Here is a 16,396-nt window from a genome sequence, read left to right on the forward strand (position 1 = left end):
ACCAAGACTATTTGTAAAATAAATAGTGTTAAGGTCTACTTTGGATTACAGATACTAATGATGTATGAGCCTGCTTTTATATTCTAGAATACTTGCATAAATACTTAACATGCTTTTAAATTTTTGCTAAACTTAAATTAACTCATACCTCCAGCAATTCAGATGAAACATCAAATTTGTACTCTTTGCCACTTTCTTCCTCTGGTTCCATGCGTTTGTAAAACAACATATATGCACTGTGGGTCTTCAAGAGGGGAAAAATAGTATATTTTCATTTTGACATAGTTTAACTATACAAGAGGACAATATGGAAGTCAGAAAACAATGTAAAATATATGAAGAAAATGGCTACCTTTTCAAAGGAGAAATCCATAAACTTATCTGTAACAGAATCATAGGTCTTGGTCTGTATAAAAAAATGAAAGTTTTCCTTCTTTAAGAAATAGGTACACTCAGCTGTATTTATATACAAAATATTTTACTGACAGATATTTAAAACTTTACAGTAATTTTGTAAACAGTTCTCAAATAGTATTATCGCATAAAAATCTTTGACAGAAATTTTTGGCAAAGAAAAGATCAAAATATTTTTAAGGTACTTTACCACCAACATATAAAGTTTAATAAAATGGATTGCAATCTGAAAAACTACTTTTAAGAGAAGAGTTTTGCAAAGTTTGTTTTCCTTTTAATCTTTTTTTAGGGAATTATTCTAGGAATAACACCTGGAGATGCAATAGGTTTAGCTATGCCTTCAGTGCTAACACATTATTTACTTCCTCCTTCTACTCATTTTCGAAGTGTTAAGAATTTTTCTACTTCTGCTTTTCAATTCAGAATAGTACATAAGAGCATCAAAGAGCAATAAGAAAACCTTTTCATTAAAATCCAGAATGGCAACTAGTTATTCACAATAAACATAGTTACTAAAGGGAAATGTAACTTTATCTGGGCTTATCTGTGAAATATAAATTACTTTTAATACCTTATTTAGAGAATCAACAGGGAAAATTTAAAGTTTTCAGAAAATTGCTACCAGGGTAAAATGCATATGAAGAAGTGAAATTATTTTAAGACTACTCCAATCTGTCTTTTTTACATCTTAACTGCTAATTACATAAGAGATAACCCTTTTCTATCCTGTCACTAGTAATAATTAGTAATAACAGCTGCTATTGTTACAAAAAGCACCAAGGAAAGATCTTTAAAGTTCAGCTTAAGCCAACTTCCTGGTAAAAGATTTCTCACAGGAAGTCAATAAGAGCAATTTCTTCCTGCTCTAATCCCAAAGCATTTAAGTGAACAACTTACTCAATAATGTCTGTATCAGTGTAATTTAACTCTTATACTTTTACTTTTCAATTGTAAGTCAACCTTCTTAATCAGTTGAAGAAATCATTTAAAAGATATTTTTTTTAAAAATTGCCATGTCTGGTATCTGCTCCAAACTTAGTAACTATACTAAACAAATAACAAATTTTAGATATAATTAGGAACTAAAGGAAAGTTAAATGACTGTTTTTGGGTTTTATGATACTGTAAAGCACTTGGAAAGTCACAAACCAGTTAAAAATTTTTGAATAAAACTTACCGTCATCTCTCCACCAAAACATTCAGAGGCAAGTTGAGCAGAATCAAAAGGTTTTACCTCAGCATCATTAAAAAGATACCTAAAGCAGAGCATATATGTACTTATCAAGTATATATGTACTATATATAAATATATGTATATATGACTGGTTCAAAATTGGGAAAGGAGTATGACAAGGCTGTATATCATCAACCTATTTAATTTATAAGCATAGTACATCATGTAAAATGTCGAGCTGGATGAATCACAAGCTGGAATCGAGAGTGCTGGGAGAAATATCAACAACCTCAGGTATGTTGATGACACCACACTTACGGCAGAAAGTGAAGAGGAACTGAAGAACCTCTTGATGACAGTAAAAGAGGAGAGTGAAAAAGCTGGCTTAAAACTCAACATTCAAAAACCTAAGATTATGGCATCTGGTCCCATCACTTCATGGTAAACAGAAGGGTAAAAAGTGGAAAAAGACAGATTTTATTTTCTTAGGCTCCAAAATCACTGCAGATGGTGATTGCAGCCATGAACTTAGAAGACATCTGCTTCTTAGCAGGAAAGCTATGACAAACCTAGACAGTGTATTAAAAAGAAAAGACATCACTTTGCCAACAAAGGTTTGTATAGTCAAAGCTATGGTTTTTCCAGTAGTCTCCAGATGTGATAGCTGGACCATAAGAAAGGCTGAGCACCAAAGAATTGATGCTTTCTAATTGTGGTGTTGGAGAAGACTCTGAGTCCCTTGGACTGCAAGAAGATAAAACCAGTCAATTCTGAAGGAAATCAACCCTGAATATTCATTGGAAGGACTGATGGCGAAGCACCAATACTTCCGTCCCCTAATGAGAAGAGTCGACTCATTGGAAAAGACCCTGATGCTTGGGAAAACTGAAGGCAAAAGGAGAAGAGGGCGGCAGAGATGGAGATGGTTAGATAGCATCACCGACTCAAAGGACATGCATTAATTTGAGCAAACTCCAGAAGCAGCGACGGACAGGAAAGCCTGGCATGCTACAGTTCATGGGACATGACTTAGTGACTAAACAACAATATGTACTTTATCTGTGTTGTGCCTATTTTTTAAATATTTAGATTATATTCTATATATTACAAATATTGATCAAACATTAATATGCAATCAATTCTAACTAAGCTCTTGTTTTGACAACTCTAATCCACTAGAAATTGGGAATATAGTTTCACAACATAGTTATAACCACCTTAAAATGTGGTAGATCTATTTATAATCTAGGAGTAACAAAAGATTCATATAAGCGAGGAATAAAAAGTTTGCATAAATACAACATGTAAAGCTATTCGAAAGAAAATATTAAGAGCCTGGAAAACTTACAAAGATAAAGGTACCATTTCAAAATTTATTTTCAAATGGACCAGAAAAAGTAAAAGATACCATAGACATGACGGCTTAAAGAGAAATAGTTGAACAAAAGTATTCTGCTAAAAAAGTGAAGTTGCTCAGTCATGTGCAACTGTTTGCAATCCCATGAACTGTAGCTTACCAGGTTCCTCCATCCATGCAATTTTCCAGGCACGAGTTCTGCTAAGCACAGATCAATTTATCAATGTACACTCTGTTCAAAGCAATATCCCCAATACTTAGAACAATGCCTAGAACAGCAATAGTCTCTACATATGAGAATTTACCCAACAGTATTCGAAGGCCAAAAACCAGCTATTAAGGACTGACTGAATGACTTCCAGCCATTAACTTGATAAAAGATAACTGGAATATATAAGGACTCTGTGGCCATCCACAGGTAAAATTCAGAAGGTGCAATATTGTCTATGACTCTTTAGCTGTGTGCAAAACTCTTGAGGGTCTTCATTTTTCTTAAGTATTTGTCAAGTTCTCAAAAAAGTGCAGAAATCTATAAAGCTTAAGAACAATGGATTCATTTTATCTTTTGAAAGCTGCTTTCATTTAAACATTTTATGTGCCCCCTTTCCAGACACAGATAAAGTTTAGAAAACAAAAATCTGAAAACATATCTCAGGAAAAAAACTATCATAAGCTTATACTTTAAAAATTGAGAAAGATTTTTCTTTTAAACCCCAAGAAAAGAATATTTAAAACTCACCATTTATTGTTTTTATAAGCATGTGGGTTGACTATATCTCTAATAAAGCTGTAATAGTGTCCACCGTCTGCTGTTCCTGTATGAACAGTCACTCCTATCAAGTCATACTCATAGCTCTCCGTGTCTTTTGAATGATCACTGACTTCCTTAAAACCTGAAATGATTTACATAAAATGGCAGTAATTTTGAAAATAGCACACAGTGATATCTTAGAATCACTTGATAGACTATACTTCATGCACAGAAATAGGCACAGATACTTCATATATTCAAACAGGCACAAAACAACTCTATTTGCTGTCACTCACTATTTATAGCCTACAATATTAAGGAACTTTTATACACATTACTGGAAAAACAACTACCTTGTTAGTGTATAACTAGGGACAATCTCGACATAACAAGTAAATGTAAATTTTTTTTTTTTGGTTTAATCTGGCTATTCCTTTTGAAATAGATAAACTTGAATGAAACAGTGTATATTATCTTTATTAGGAATAGGCAAACACAAGATCTGAAAGGTATTAACATATTTATGCCTGTTAGTCTATGTTAAGGAAAATGAAGCACTGTGTACTGGTAGCATGCTTCCAACTGTTTTATCAATTAATAAAAAACACTATGTATTAGAAGCTTTATGTTCAAAGAAACAAAATAAAACATACTTCCAACCATAGAGATTTCAATTTGAAAGGTTATTATAATAGATACTAAGGAAAAAACTCCAGATGATGTATGATTTACGATCTATATTTCCACCATCACACAGAAAGAAAAGGTGTAATTAAAAGCAAGTATGAAAGACCAGATTTGGTTCACCTGAGTGCACAGTCTAACATGAAAAGTGAAGCAACAATTAGCTGAAGAGGAGGAAATGGCTGACAGTGTCAGAGCAGTGGCTAAGGAGTTTGGGTACACTAGGATCTGATTCTGTGGCCTAGTAAACTCCTTTACCTTGGCATTTTTGTTATTTTCACGCATGGTGGCATCATGAAAAATACAGTGAAGCACAGTTACTATGCAGTCTTGCTACAATTTTACAAATGGTTTGAAAGCATTCTGAAAAGTAGGACATATATATATATATACAATGTCAACTTCTTAACTCTGTCTATATTTTCAAACTTACCTCTTTTTGATCACTTCCTGAAATTCCTAAACGTACTCAACTTTATTATAAAGTTCCCTCCCTTAACCCTGTATCCCTTAATAGTTACAATCACCATCCTCTCTTTTCAAAGAAAGATACGTTATTCTCTTGAAAGAGGAGTGCTCACTCATTGCTTATATCTCTCATTTCCCATTTAGTGAAGAATAAAACATTCACTCGATGCTCATTAAGTGCCCGGCAATACAGTATAAAGATTAAAATATGGTTCTTTTTCCTAAATCTTATAATATGGTGGCTCTTCAAGTCTCAAAAATTTCCATCTGCATAACTTTCTATACAAACAAAACACCACCAGGCCTCTTATGTAAACTAGAACTTCTCTCTGCCAAAGAAGAATGGAAAAGGTAAGGACTAAACCAGTTCTGCTTTCTTCTCTCATCTATTCCCATTCTGCTTATTTTGTCACCTTCTCTTGAAAGCAACCCTGTGATTCCCCTCAACCAGTCTGACAACACTTCATGTTAATAACCCCCTGTTTAAAATATGCCATGCCCAAAAGTTCTTCAAGACCAGGAACCATGTTTATCTCATTCACTATTGTGTCCCCAATTCCTAGAACGACACCTGCAACACAGTCCTGCTGCTAAGTCGCTTCAGTCATGTCCAACTCTGTGTGACCCGATAGACGCCAGCCCACCAGGCTCCCCCGTCCCTGGGATTCTCCAGGCAAGAACACTGGAGTGAGTTGCCATTTCCTTCTCCAATGCATGAAAGTGAAAAGTGAAAGTGAAGTCGCTCAGTCGTGTCCGACTCTTAGCGACCCCATGGCCTGCAGCCTACCAGGCTCCTCCGTCCATGGGATTTCCCAGGCAAGAGTACTGGAGTGGGGTGCCATTGCCTTCTCTGGCAACACAGTCCTAGTAGATACAAAATGTTTATTGGCCAACTGTCTGAATATACCGTATTGTCTTTAGAAACATTTTCCTAAGATTCAATTTAATTTCCTTAAATGTATACTTAATTATAATGTTGTAATTAGGACTATCTTGTCATGGCAACTTACAGTAAACATAGGCAAGAGAAAGAAATTTTGCATTACCTTCTTTCCTGTCACTCTTTCCCATAAGGAAATCTTCTGTGTAGGGTGTCATATCCAAACGTAATGGGAATGAAAAGTGTGTATTCACTTTTTCTTTCATCATTGTGACCATATTAAATGTATACCTCATAGTATTGAAACTCAGAATCCGAGGCAATTTCTTAAAACATGCTCTGAAAGACAAAAACAAAAGTTGTTAAAAATCTTTCAAAAGTATTCTAGCTATTATCAATTACATTTATACTACACTTATTTCCATATTCAATTCAGAGTAATAATAAATAGTACTCTGAATCACGCTCTTATTAAATCTATCAATCTATCTCCTTCTTACATGACTTTCTATTCTGAAAGAACTTCCTCATGTCTACATGGGAAAAACAAATGACAAACTACAGCAGACTGTAGAATATGCCATGATGAGGATGGGAGAGCAAAGCACAGTCTTCTGAATTAGGTAAGATTATTTGGGAACCATTAGCATAAGAAACACAACCTGGAATCAAGACTGCCAGGAGAAATATCAATAACCTCAGATACGCAGATGACACCACCCTTATGGCAGAAAGTGAAGAGGAACTAAAAAGCCTCTTGATGAAAGTGAGAGAGGAGAGTGAAAAAGTTGGCTTAAAGCTCAACATTCAGAAAACGAAGATGATGGCATCTGGTCCCATCACTTCATGGGAAATAGATGGGGAAACAGTGGAAACAGTGTCAGACTTTATTTTTTTTGGCTCCAAAATCACTGCAGATGGTGACTGCAGCCATGAAATTAAAAGACGCTTACTCCTTGGAAGAAAAGTTATGACCAACCTAGATAGCATATTCAAAAGCAGAGACATTATTTTGCTGACTAAGGTCTGTATAGTCAAGGCTATGGTTTTTCCTGTGGTCATGTATGGATGTGAAAGTTGGACTGTGAAGAAGGCTGAGTGCCGAAGAATTGATGCTTTTGAAGTGTGGTGTTGGAGAAGATTCTTGAGAGTCCCTTGGACTGCACATCCAACCAGTCCATTCTGAAGGAGATCAACCCTGGGATTTCTTTGGAAGGACTGATGCTAAAGCTGAAACTCTAGTACTTTGGCCACCTCATGCGAAGAGTTGACTCATCGGAAAAGACCCTTATGCTGGGAGGGATTGGGGGCAGGAGCAGAAGGGGATGACAGAGGATGAGATGGATGGATGGCATCAATGACTCGACGGACGTGAGTCTGAGTGAACTCCGGGAGTTGGTGATGGACAGGGAGGCCTGGTGTGCTGCGATCCATGGGGTCGCAAAGAGTTGGACACGACTGAGCGACTGAACTGAACTGAACTGAGCATATCAGTCAGAGAAGGCAATGGCACCCCACTCCAGGACTCTTGCCTGGAAAATCCTATGGACGGAGGAGCCTGGTAGGCTGTAGGCCATGGGGTCACTAGGAGTCGGACATGACTGAGTGACTTCACTTTCATGCATTGGAGAAAGAAATGGCAACCCACTCCAGTGTTCTTGCCTGGAGAATCCCAGGGATGGGGGAGCGTGGTGGGCTGCTGTCTCTGGGGTCGCACAGAGTTGGACACAACTGAAGCGACTTAGCAGCAGCAGCAGCACATCAGTAGAGAGTGGTATTATGGTAGTAGATAAAGTTTTTCAGCAAAGAATGAGTAACTGAGAAAACCAGAGCTTGAAGCCAGAACTGAGTGTGATCGGTTAACACTTACTAGGTCATTATAGACATCTAGAAGTATGATATGGAGAAGGTGATGGCACCCCACTCCAGTACTCTTGCCTGGAGAATCCCATGAACGGAGGAGCGTGGTAGGCTGCAGTCCATGGAGTCGCTGAGAGTCGGACACAACTGAGCGACTTCACTTTCACTTTTCACTTTCATACACTGGAGAAGGAAATGGCAACCCACCCCAGTGTTCTTGCCTGGAGAATCCCAGGGACAGGGGAGCCTGGTGGGCTGCCGTCTATGGGGTCACACAGAGTCGGACACGACTGAAGCGACTTAGCAGCAGGAGCAGCAGAAGTATGATAAGAGTACAAGAGGACTGAATAATACTATTCTTAGGATATATTTGACAATATTAAAAAAAAACACAAAACAGTAGAATCGTATTAGCCAAATTAAAGGAATGTTTCAATAAGGAAACAGTTATCAAGAACAACAGATTTATTCAATAAGCTTATTCTAAACTTACTGAATAAATAAGAGGTTCTGTAAGAAGGGAGTATCTTTCACTGACTTCTAATTATATTACTCCACAGTAATAAACTTTTGCCTGACTCCAGTCTGTTTTAACTCCTTAACTTCTGGCCTAACCTCTCATCAGATGAGTTTGTCTTTTACGTGTAACTGCCTGCACAGCTATGCTTTGAGTGTATTCATTTATAACTTTTCTCTTTTGCAACCAACTTGACTTCTGGAGACTGAGAAAAAGAATACCATTCTTTTCAAGTGCATATTTATCTGGGAAAATCTATTAAGCAATTGGAAAAGAAAGGGTTTCATTCACTGTCTTCAAACATGCTCAGATCTACTTCATGTAGAAAACTCCTCCTCTGCTTGATTTCAAAGTTCTTTCTGAAGTCTTTCTTTCTGTTCCTTACTGCCAAACTTCTAAAATGAATGATCTATACTTTGCGTCATGTTCTCTGATAACTCTGCTTCTATTGCTACAACCTGACAGAAACATCACTAAACTATCTTTTTGAAAAATTCAATGATTTTATTTGGCTGGTATTTTCTCCCTCGTCTCTGCAGACTATATCAATTGAATGAATACCTTCTTGAAATTGTCTTCCCCAGATTCTGGGTTACCATAATATCCTGATTCTTTTCTCTTCCTGACTTTCATTCTGTCACTTCTTCTTCTGTATTTTTAGCTTGGCAAAGGTCTGAGTTCTTTGCAATGGTTATGTTCTTTCTCAGGCAAATGTTTTGATGGCTTCAATCAACTATGCAGATATCCTCAAATCCAGATGTTAATCATTTGGTGTCACTGTATATTAACAATCTTATTTTCTATTACCATAAATGTAAATCCTCTACTTAAGGCAAGGTGGTCAAATCCCAGACTTCTAGTACTTATAAGGTCACTACTATTTCTCTGCCTTTGTTCCTAGTAATGAACTACATAATCTTTCAATCTCGTTTCTATTCAGTGTTCAAGGGTAGGATTGAAACATATTTACCGAACTACTCTCTGTCCTAAAAAAGCCATCTTGTGGCTACCTCTAAAGAAAAAAATCTCACTTTAGAAGTTCAGACGAAGTCTTCAGCTCACGAGTAGATTCTTTATCATGTTCCACTGAGTGCATGGGAAAGGACTAAGCAATCATACACACCTTGTTAAATATTTGATTAAAAAAAAAACTAAGAGTGCTTGAATGTTTACTTGAATAACTGAATGAAAATTTTCTGTTTAAGAATGAGCTCCAAGCAGCTGATTATATCATGTAATCATGTAATTTTCATAAAAGTGTAACATTAATTTATCCTAAGTTTGTATTTTACTTCTTTTTGATGATTTACCAAAATGACAAAAATTAGGTTTCCAAAAAGCATACCTTTTTTCAGCTCGTACTTTCTTCCCACAATGAGAACAAGTATACATGTTGTCACCTTCTAAAGTATCTTTAATAGTAACTTCATCAAGAGATTCCTGTTTATACATTTAAGAGTTTCATATTATTATTTGCAACATGCCAAAAACACAAAAAGCATTTATTACAATTTGGACAGAATGCACAAAGGAAATCAAAGTTTTTATTTTTAAAAATGAACTCTTAAATTTAGTAAAAAATGGACACTCTGAATCTTATTAAATATTTCTAAAATTCAACTATTTAAATTCTGATTAGGAAAAATCAGTTCTGTGGTCTACCTTTAATTCTTATTTGAGTAATATCGCAAGAAGAAAATAGATGAAAACATGAAAATTTTCTCTCAAAGTAACAAACAGAAGCCTGCTCTCTCACTCTCTCTATATATATAAATCTGTGTGTGTGTGTGTGTGTACACAAATAGTTGAAAAACAGGAAAAAAATTTAAAAATATATACATTACTCACATAAATATTCTTCATATCAGCCACCTGGCACCTCACAGTATAAAACTCTTCAGCAGTCTGACTAACATGTTCACAATCCTAGTCAATCAATAGTCAAAAATTGGTAAATTCTCATAATAAGCTAAAACATACATAAAAATTTTCAAAAACCAAAAAACAGGAAGAATACTTACCAAGGACACAACATTGTTTGTAATTACACCTCCAAACAAACTTTTGACAGTATTTTTCTTTAAAAAACAAACAAACAAACAAAAGTCAGTAATTTAGAACTGTGCAAAATCTCTAAAAATTTCAAAGGAACTTGAACATTACAGTACTAACCAGTTCTGGAGACATTTCTTCTATTTTAGTAATCAAATCAGTAAAAAACTCTGTCATATCTTTCTGCTCCCCAGTGTTCAAAGGCTGCTTATCCATGGTGTATGTTTTACAGAAAGGTCTAGGATTATATGCCTTGCATTCACTCTCCTGTGAAAGAAAAGGGTGTGTAAGGAGGAGGATTATCAAACAATCAAATAAATGTACCTCTCAAATAACAATAAAAAAAGTACCACAAGGTTCTTGAATAAACAACAGTAAAACAGGTAAATAACATCTTTGTAAATCTACTAATAAAGAACTAAAATACTCTATTTCATTTTTGTTTGATTCTCACTTTAGTATTCATGGACTTCCCTGGTGACTCAGTGGTAAAGAATCCACCTGCAAAGTGGGAGACCTGGGTTCAACCCCTGGGTTGGGAAGATCCCCTGCAGGAGGGCACGGCAACCTACTCCAGTATTCTTGCCTGGGAAATCCCATGGACAGAGGAGCCTGGCAGGCTACTGTCCAAGGGGTCGTGAAGAGTCAGACACAACTGAGCGACTAAGCACAGCACAGGGCATTTTCAGTTTAATAGTCCTCATGCCAGAAGATGCCAAAGTACCATAAGCCAAGAAATTTTCATTTTTTTAAGTCTAGGAATTTCTAAGAAGGAATGTGGAATGCAGACTTGTATTAGGAAGCATAAAATCAAAGCCTTTACAGGGTGAATAAACTTTCCTATCAACTGAACTTTGCTTTAGTAGTGGTTTAAAACAGCAGTAATACTCAAAGCCTGCATCTGTGACTTCTTCTAATTCAATAGAATTCTCCCACAGCAGAATAGAAATCAATAAACGTGACTTTAGCAAGCCTATCAACAATTGATGTTTGTCAAGAGAAAAAAAAAAAGTATTTTCCTCTGGTACATCCCTATCACAGCACGTATGTCTTTGACCAAACAAGATAATGAATCAGCAGAAGTTATCTTTTACTGTCTTATTTTCCTACAGCGCCCAAATTTGCTACCTTAAAAACTGTTTCTGTTTTCTCAAGTTTACACATCAATAATACAGCTCACTAATATTCAAATAAATCAATTATGTAACTAATATCTGATGATTATTACTGTGTTACAAAGAATTAACCAACCAGATGTCATGTGGCAGCTTTTTACCCCAGGTAATAAATTGTGAAATAATGATTTAAAAAAACAATAAAAAGCAGTAAAACTGCTTTGTCAGTTCAGATAGCATGTTCCAATTCTCTTAAAAGATTGTAAGTGGAATCAAGGGATAACTAACAAATCTTTTAATTTTGTTTCAAAAATCTCATTTACTGAGTTTTCATTAAGTCTCAGAAGATGAAATACACAGGAATAAATAAAATAAGATCTCTCCTCAAAATTCTAATAAGTGAGACAAGTAGCTTTCAATACAAGTACTTGTATAACAAAATTATGGTGACAAGGAATACTCTGGAATTTGGTCGCTCAGGGGACACTTTCTCAAGAAAACCAAGTTGATTCCTGAAAGATGAGAAAGGGAAGAAAATGGAGAAGAGTGTTAGTAGAGGAGAGCTACAGGCAGTAGGAGCAGCATAAATAACTGCACAAGTGAGGAAGCAAAAGGTGATGCACTTCTCTGGCTTACAGTTACTACAGGGTGAGGCTGGATGTGGGCAGTGGCTGGAGGGATATAAAAAAGAAGTTGAAGGGAAGGGGATACGTGCTATCCTGGCTGGATCTGAACACCAAAACTAATTTCATAATAAAGAACCACTGAGGAATTTTAACTAGGGGAGTAGTATTTTAAGATTTGCTATTTTTTAATGATTAATTTTATAGTTTTACAGGTGGAAACTAAGATAGACAAAGAAAAATCAGTCAGAAAATCCTAAGACTAAAGGGTGGGGGTGACCTTGTGATGAAAAATGGATTGGATGTAAGAAATTCTTCAAAGGATAAATTAACAAAATGCAGATGACTGCAATATTAAAGTTAAAATTCACTATGATAAAGAACATCAGCAACTGCCAAAGTCAATCTGAAAAATCAGAGTATATAGTCAGCATAGGCCAATACACTCGAACTCCAATTAAGGTTTTTTTTGGCCAAAGGGTTTATCTAACTAGTTTCCATATCTGATTCTCAAACATACCATTAAATATGTAAACATTTTTTGAAGCTCCAGAAGAGTGGTCTTATGCTTCATATCTTCAGAATACTGTAAATTAAGAAAAAAACCTTCCATTACAACATACTGGCGTTGATGGTAAATTAGATATTTTAGAAAAGAAAGGATTAAAATGTGTAAACACTGTTTTCATTCTTTTAGGAAAAACACATAGTCTGTTTTCTTTAGCAATTTTAGCATTTTAAAAATTGAAGTATTTTGTTCATTATACAAACACAGCCATCATTATTATGCAAGGAAACTAAATAAAGAAATCTTAAAACTACTTTATTTATCAGTACTTATTTGGTTCAATGTTGATTTACAAGTTGGCAATTTTGCAAGAGCAGAAAACATCTTTTCCAGAAACAAATTCACACATTAAAAAATAAACTCATCTAGTTATACCTTCATTTTTTTCTAGAACAGTAGATCCTAACACTGCAGGGTAATTCTGGCCAATTTCTTTGAAAATCCTCTAAATATTAAAGTACATTAACTGAGATTTAGCATTCTGGCTACACTAATTTATTGGAGACTTGGATCAGAACATCAGCCTTAGAGAAGAGTCTCACATTCATGCCAGGCACTTGTTAGATATACTCTATCTCATTAAAATTTTAAAATAACCAATAAAGTAGTTAATATTCTCTTTACAAATTATTACCTGTCATAATTTTGAAGAAGCAGATGAATCTTGAAGACATTATGCTAAGTGAAATAAGTCAGTCACAAAAGGGCTAATACTGCATGATTCCACTTACGAGGTACTGAGAGTAGTCAAATTCATAGAGACAGAGGTAGAACAGTGGTTGCAAGGGATATGGGTGAAAAAAGAATGGGCAGCAAAGTATTTAATGGGCAATGAGTTTCACTTGGGGTAGGTGAAAAAATTCTGGAGATTGATGTGTTAATGATTACAGTGTGAATATACCTAATACCACACAACTGTACACTTATAATGGTTAATAGGATAAACTTTATACTGTGCATATTCAGCCACAATTAAAATACATGCAGTTTTCTTTAATCTTTCCGTGAAAATCTGAAAAGGAAATAATAAAAATGACATTTTCATGTAAATAATCAAGTGCTCATTTGACGAGAGCACTTTCCAAAATCATGTCAAATTTCTATTCTGTAAGAATTCCTTATGTAGAGACAAGTCTAAATTTAGTTTTTATCCAAAATTACCATTTCTGACATTCATTCACAGCTAACACATGTGATTGTTCTTTCTGTTTCTACATTCTAATTCCTGACAGTGCTAACGGCTAAAAGGTGATGTTAATATGAAGAAGATAAGACTATAAAGTGTCGTTAAGCCATCTCCTAAAAAGAAAATCACTGAAAACACACTTCTTTAATAAGTGGTTCTATAAAGCTATAGAAATGGGGACAACTTAATTTAGTCACAAAACTTTACACATGCCTAATGAAATCAACTTCTAATCATAATCAGTTAGATGATAAAGACATCAACTTAACTAAAGCAAAAAAAAAAAAAAAAAAGAAACCCATTTGAGTATATTGTAAATTTGGAGACTTTGAAGCACATCTTAAACACAGTAAAGATTTCACTAAAGATATACAATTTCAATACTTTGTGGTGGGGGGTAGGGGTGGGAAAGCAAGGACATCAAGATGACATGTGGAAGAAAACAAAAATTCAGGCATAAAGAAAGTCTGCCAAAATCTTATAAAAGCAGTCCAGAAGGCAAACTAAAAAACAGGCCATGGCAAACAAAGAATGAAAACTACAAAGAACAAATTAACAAAAATAACATAAAGTAGAGCTTACTTAAATAAACTAGGCCACAATCAAATTTACCTTAAAATATTAAAAAATAACAAGTTCAGTGATTCTAATAATAACTTCCTACTTTGTTTTAGGCTTTGCTTATTATCTATGTAAGTAAAATTTATATTTATTTTTACTGAAAATACCATGTTCATTCAGTACACTGAGTGTGTATATTCCACAACTGTATTTTCCTCTGCTAAATAAATTATACCATCACATTTGGAATAATCAATTGAAATGTTAAAATAATTCAAATATATATAAGTTAGCTAGTAATATCCAATTCTGTCAATTTTAATTAAAATTATTTTCTCAAACAATATTTACTAAACTGAATCAGGATCTATCAACAAAGGTTTAAAATTCTGTTTTAAGGTTTTAACTTTTAAAGTACAGAAAACTGTACCTTAGCAGTGAAAACAGCCTGTCTTGCCTCAGGTATCATATAAAGTTGCTGAATAGTAGAAGCCAAGTAACAAGTAGCTCCGAGGTTAGTCAGGCCAACAAATCTACACTCAGCACGGACATCTTCATGAGGCCAGTAGTCCCATTTATAAGGTGCGTGAGCTGCTGAAAAAAGGAGGGAGAAAAAGGCACCCCCCAAGCAAACTATTAAACATAATGCATTCTGCTTTCACTAACAGCCACTATACCTGTTACTTATTTAATTCATATACATATTACTTAGGTTTATATTACTCATTTAGTTCATATACATATTGGTTCACATACATAAAATATTTGGTACATTTCAAACACACAGTAAAACTAACTCATTCCTAAATATTCAAAAGACTGTCAGAACTTGACTTTACTTGGCACTAAATTATTTAACCCAAAAATGCCACAAAGTATTTCACCTATCTCTGAAAAAGTTCATCACAACTGTTGCTTTAAATTCAAAAACCAATATTCCCTTTTCAACTTCATACATCCTAGCATCAATTTTACACTGTTATAACGTATGAATGATGAATTCTGTCTTTATCGTATGAATGGTGAATTGTCTTTAAATCATGCCCTCCAAAATCTTATTTCCATGAACAAAATTGACAAAGATTAAAGGAAAAGAAGAATGCTTACACTGCATGTGTTGTGCCATAACCCAGTTATGTATTAATCTGTAGTTTTCAACAGATCCCTTTACCATCTCCACTAACAAGTCATAAGCAGCAGCTCTTGAAGAATGTGATTTGCACTTTGGCTGTTGTCTATCTTTTAGACTAGGCAACAAAAACAGGAGATTGAAGATATCTCTTAAAAATTCCTGGGAGGGGGAGGGGGAAGAAGAGCAAGTATATTATACAAACTTGGAAATTAATGATATCCCAAATATAGTAAATTCTATAGAGTAAACTGGACTATATGACAATCAAAAGTTTACTAAAAGACTGTTTTAAAACTTAAAGGAACATCACATACCATCATCTGAAAGTATTCCCTAACGTTATTTCTCTTAGAGAAAAGTAAAATGGGAGAAGGTGCTCAAACTTTACTTTTCTCTCCTTTCCTAATATCTGATCGTTTAGAGTCCCAATCACAGTATATTGTTTTCGACACCATTCAGTGATCAAACATTTTAACCTAGGACTCATTACACCCTATCTTGACTTTCTCTGTATTTACTTAAGCTTCTCCTTATTTCACTCTAATAATTATAGTAGCAGTAGCAACAGCAGCAACTCACTTATAATGTGCACTTACAAGTGCCAGATACTATTCAGAGGCCTCAAAACAAACAAAACACAAAAAAGGTTAACAATCTAGCCTGGCATCAGACCTGGAAGGTGCTGCAATCAGGAATTACAACATCAAGCTCTTAACTTCAATAACAGTGAAGTTCAAACTGAGGTGCAAGGCTTAACCATGTAAAATACATCCTATAGGTGTTTTTCCCTAATCTGCCTGAGAAAGATCACTTTCCCCCACCTGTTCTTTAACTAGTCCTTTCCTACTATTCCAAACAAAGTTATCTCCCTCAGCCATCTCAAGTAGTACAATGGTATGCTGTTCTGGGGTATAAAACCTCCTGGAGTACTATGTAGAAAAGAGGTAATATTGTTAAGACTGAGACTGCTATCCTTAGAAAAGGCTACACTTTAAGGTTGGCTCTCGACTGTTGTCTGAACACTTGAATGCTGAACAGTTCCCTCCTCTGTTTT

The 16,396-nt window shown here is 35.0% G+C and overlaps 1 protein-coding gene across 3 annotated transcripts in view; it reads right to left on the minus strand.

The window, feature by feature from the left end:
• Positions 1-15,497, minus strand: part of LOC120860818 (ubiquitin carboxyl-terminal hydrolase 34-like) — a 59,901-nt gene extending 44,404 nt beyond the window's left edge. For all 3 annotated transcript variants that reach the window (XR_005720437.1, XM_040236529.1, XM_040236530.1), the window contains exons 1-12: positions 15,318-15,497; positions 14,641-14,801; positions 12,416-12,481; positions 10,278-10,424; positions 10,127-10,183; positions 9,954-10,031; positions 9,451-9,545; positions 5,895-6,067; positions 3,685-3,838; positions 1,592-1,670; positions 353-406; positions 149-244 (exon numbers count right to left, since the gene is read on the minus strand). Coding sequence is in view for 2 of the 3 variants with exons in the window: in XM_040236529.1 (XP_040092463.1) it covers positions 149-244; positions 353-406; positions 1,592-1,670; positions 3,685-3,838; positions 5,895-6,067; positions 9,451-9,545; positions 9,954-10,031; positions 10,127-10,183; positions 10,278-10,424; positions 12,416-12,481; positions 14,641-14,801; positions 15,318-15,384 (1,227 nt within the window). In the remaining variant the exon portion in view is untranslated. The remainder of the gene's footprint in view (positions 1-148; positions 245-352; positions 407-1,591; positions 1,671-3,684; positions 3,839-5,894; positions 6,068-9,450; positions 9,546-9,953; positions 10,032-10,126; positions 10,184-10,277; positions 10,425-12,415; positions 12,482-14,640; positions 14,802-15,317) is intronic.
• Positions 15,498-16,396: the final 899 nt, after the last annotated feature.

This window comes from Oryx dammah, unplaced genomic scaffold (assembly GCF_014754425.2).
Source record: "Oryx dammah isolate SB20612 unplaced genomic scaffold, SCBI_Odam_1.1 HiC_scaffold_11203, whole genome shotgun sequence".
Classification (NCBI taxonomy): Eukaryota; Metazoa; Chordata; class Mammalia; order Artiodactyla; family Bovidae; genus Oryx; species Oryx dammah.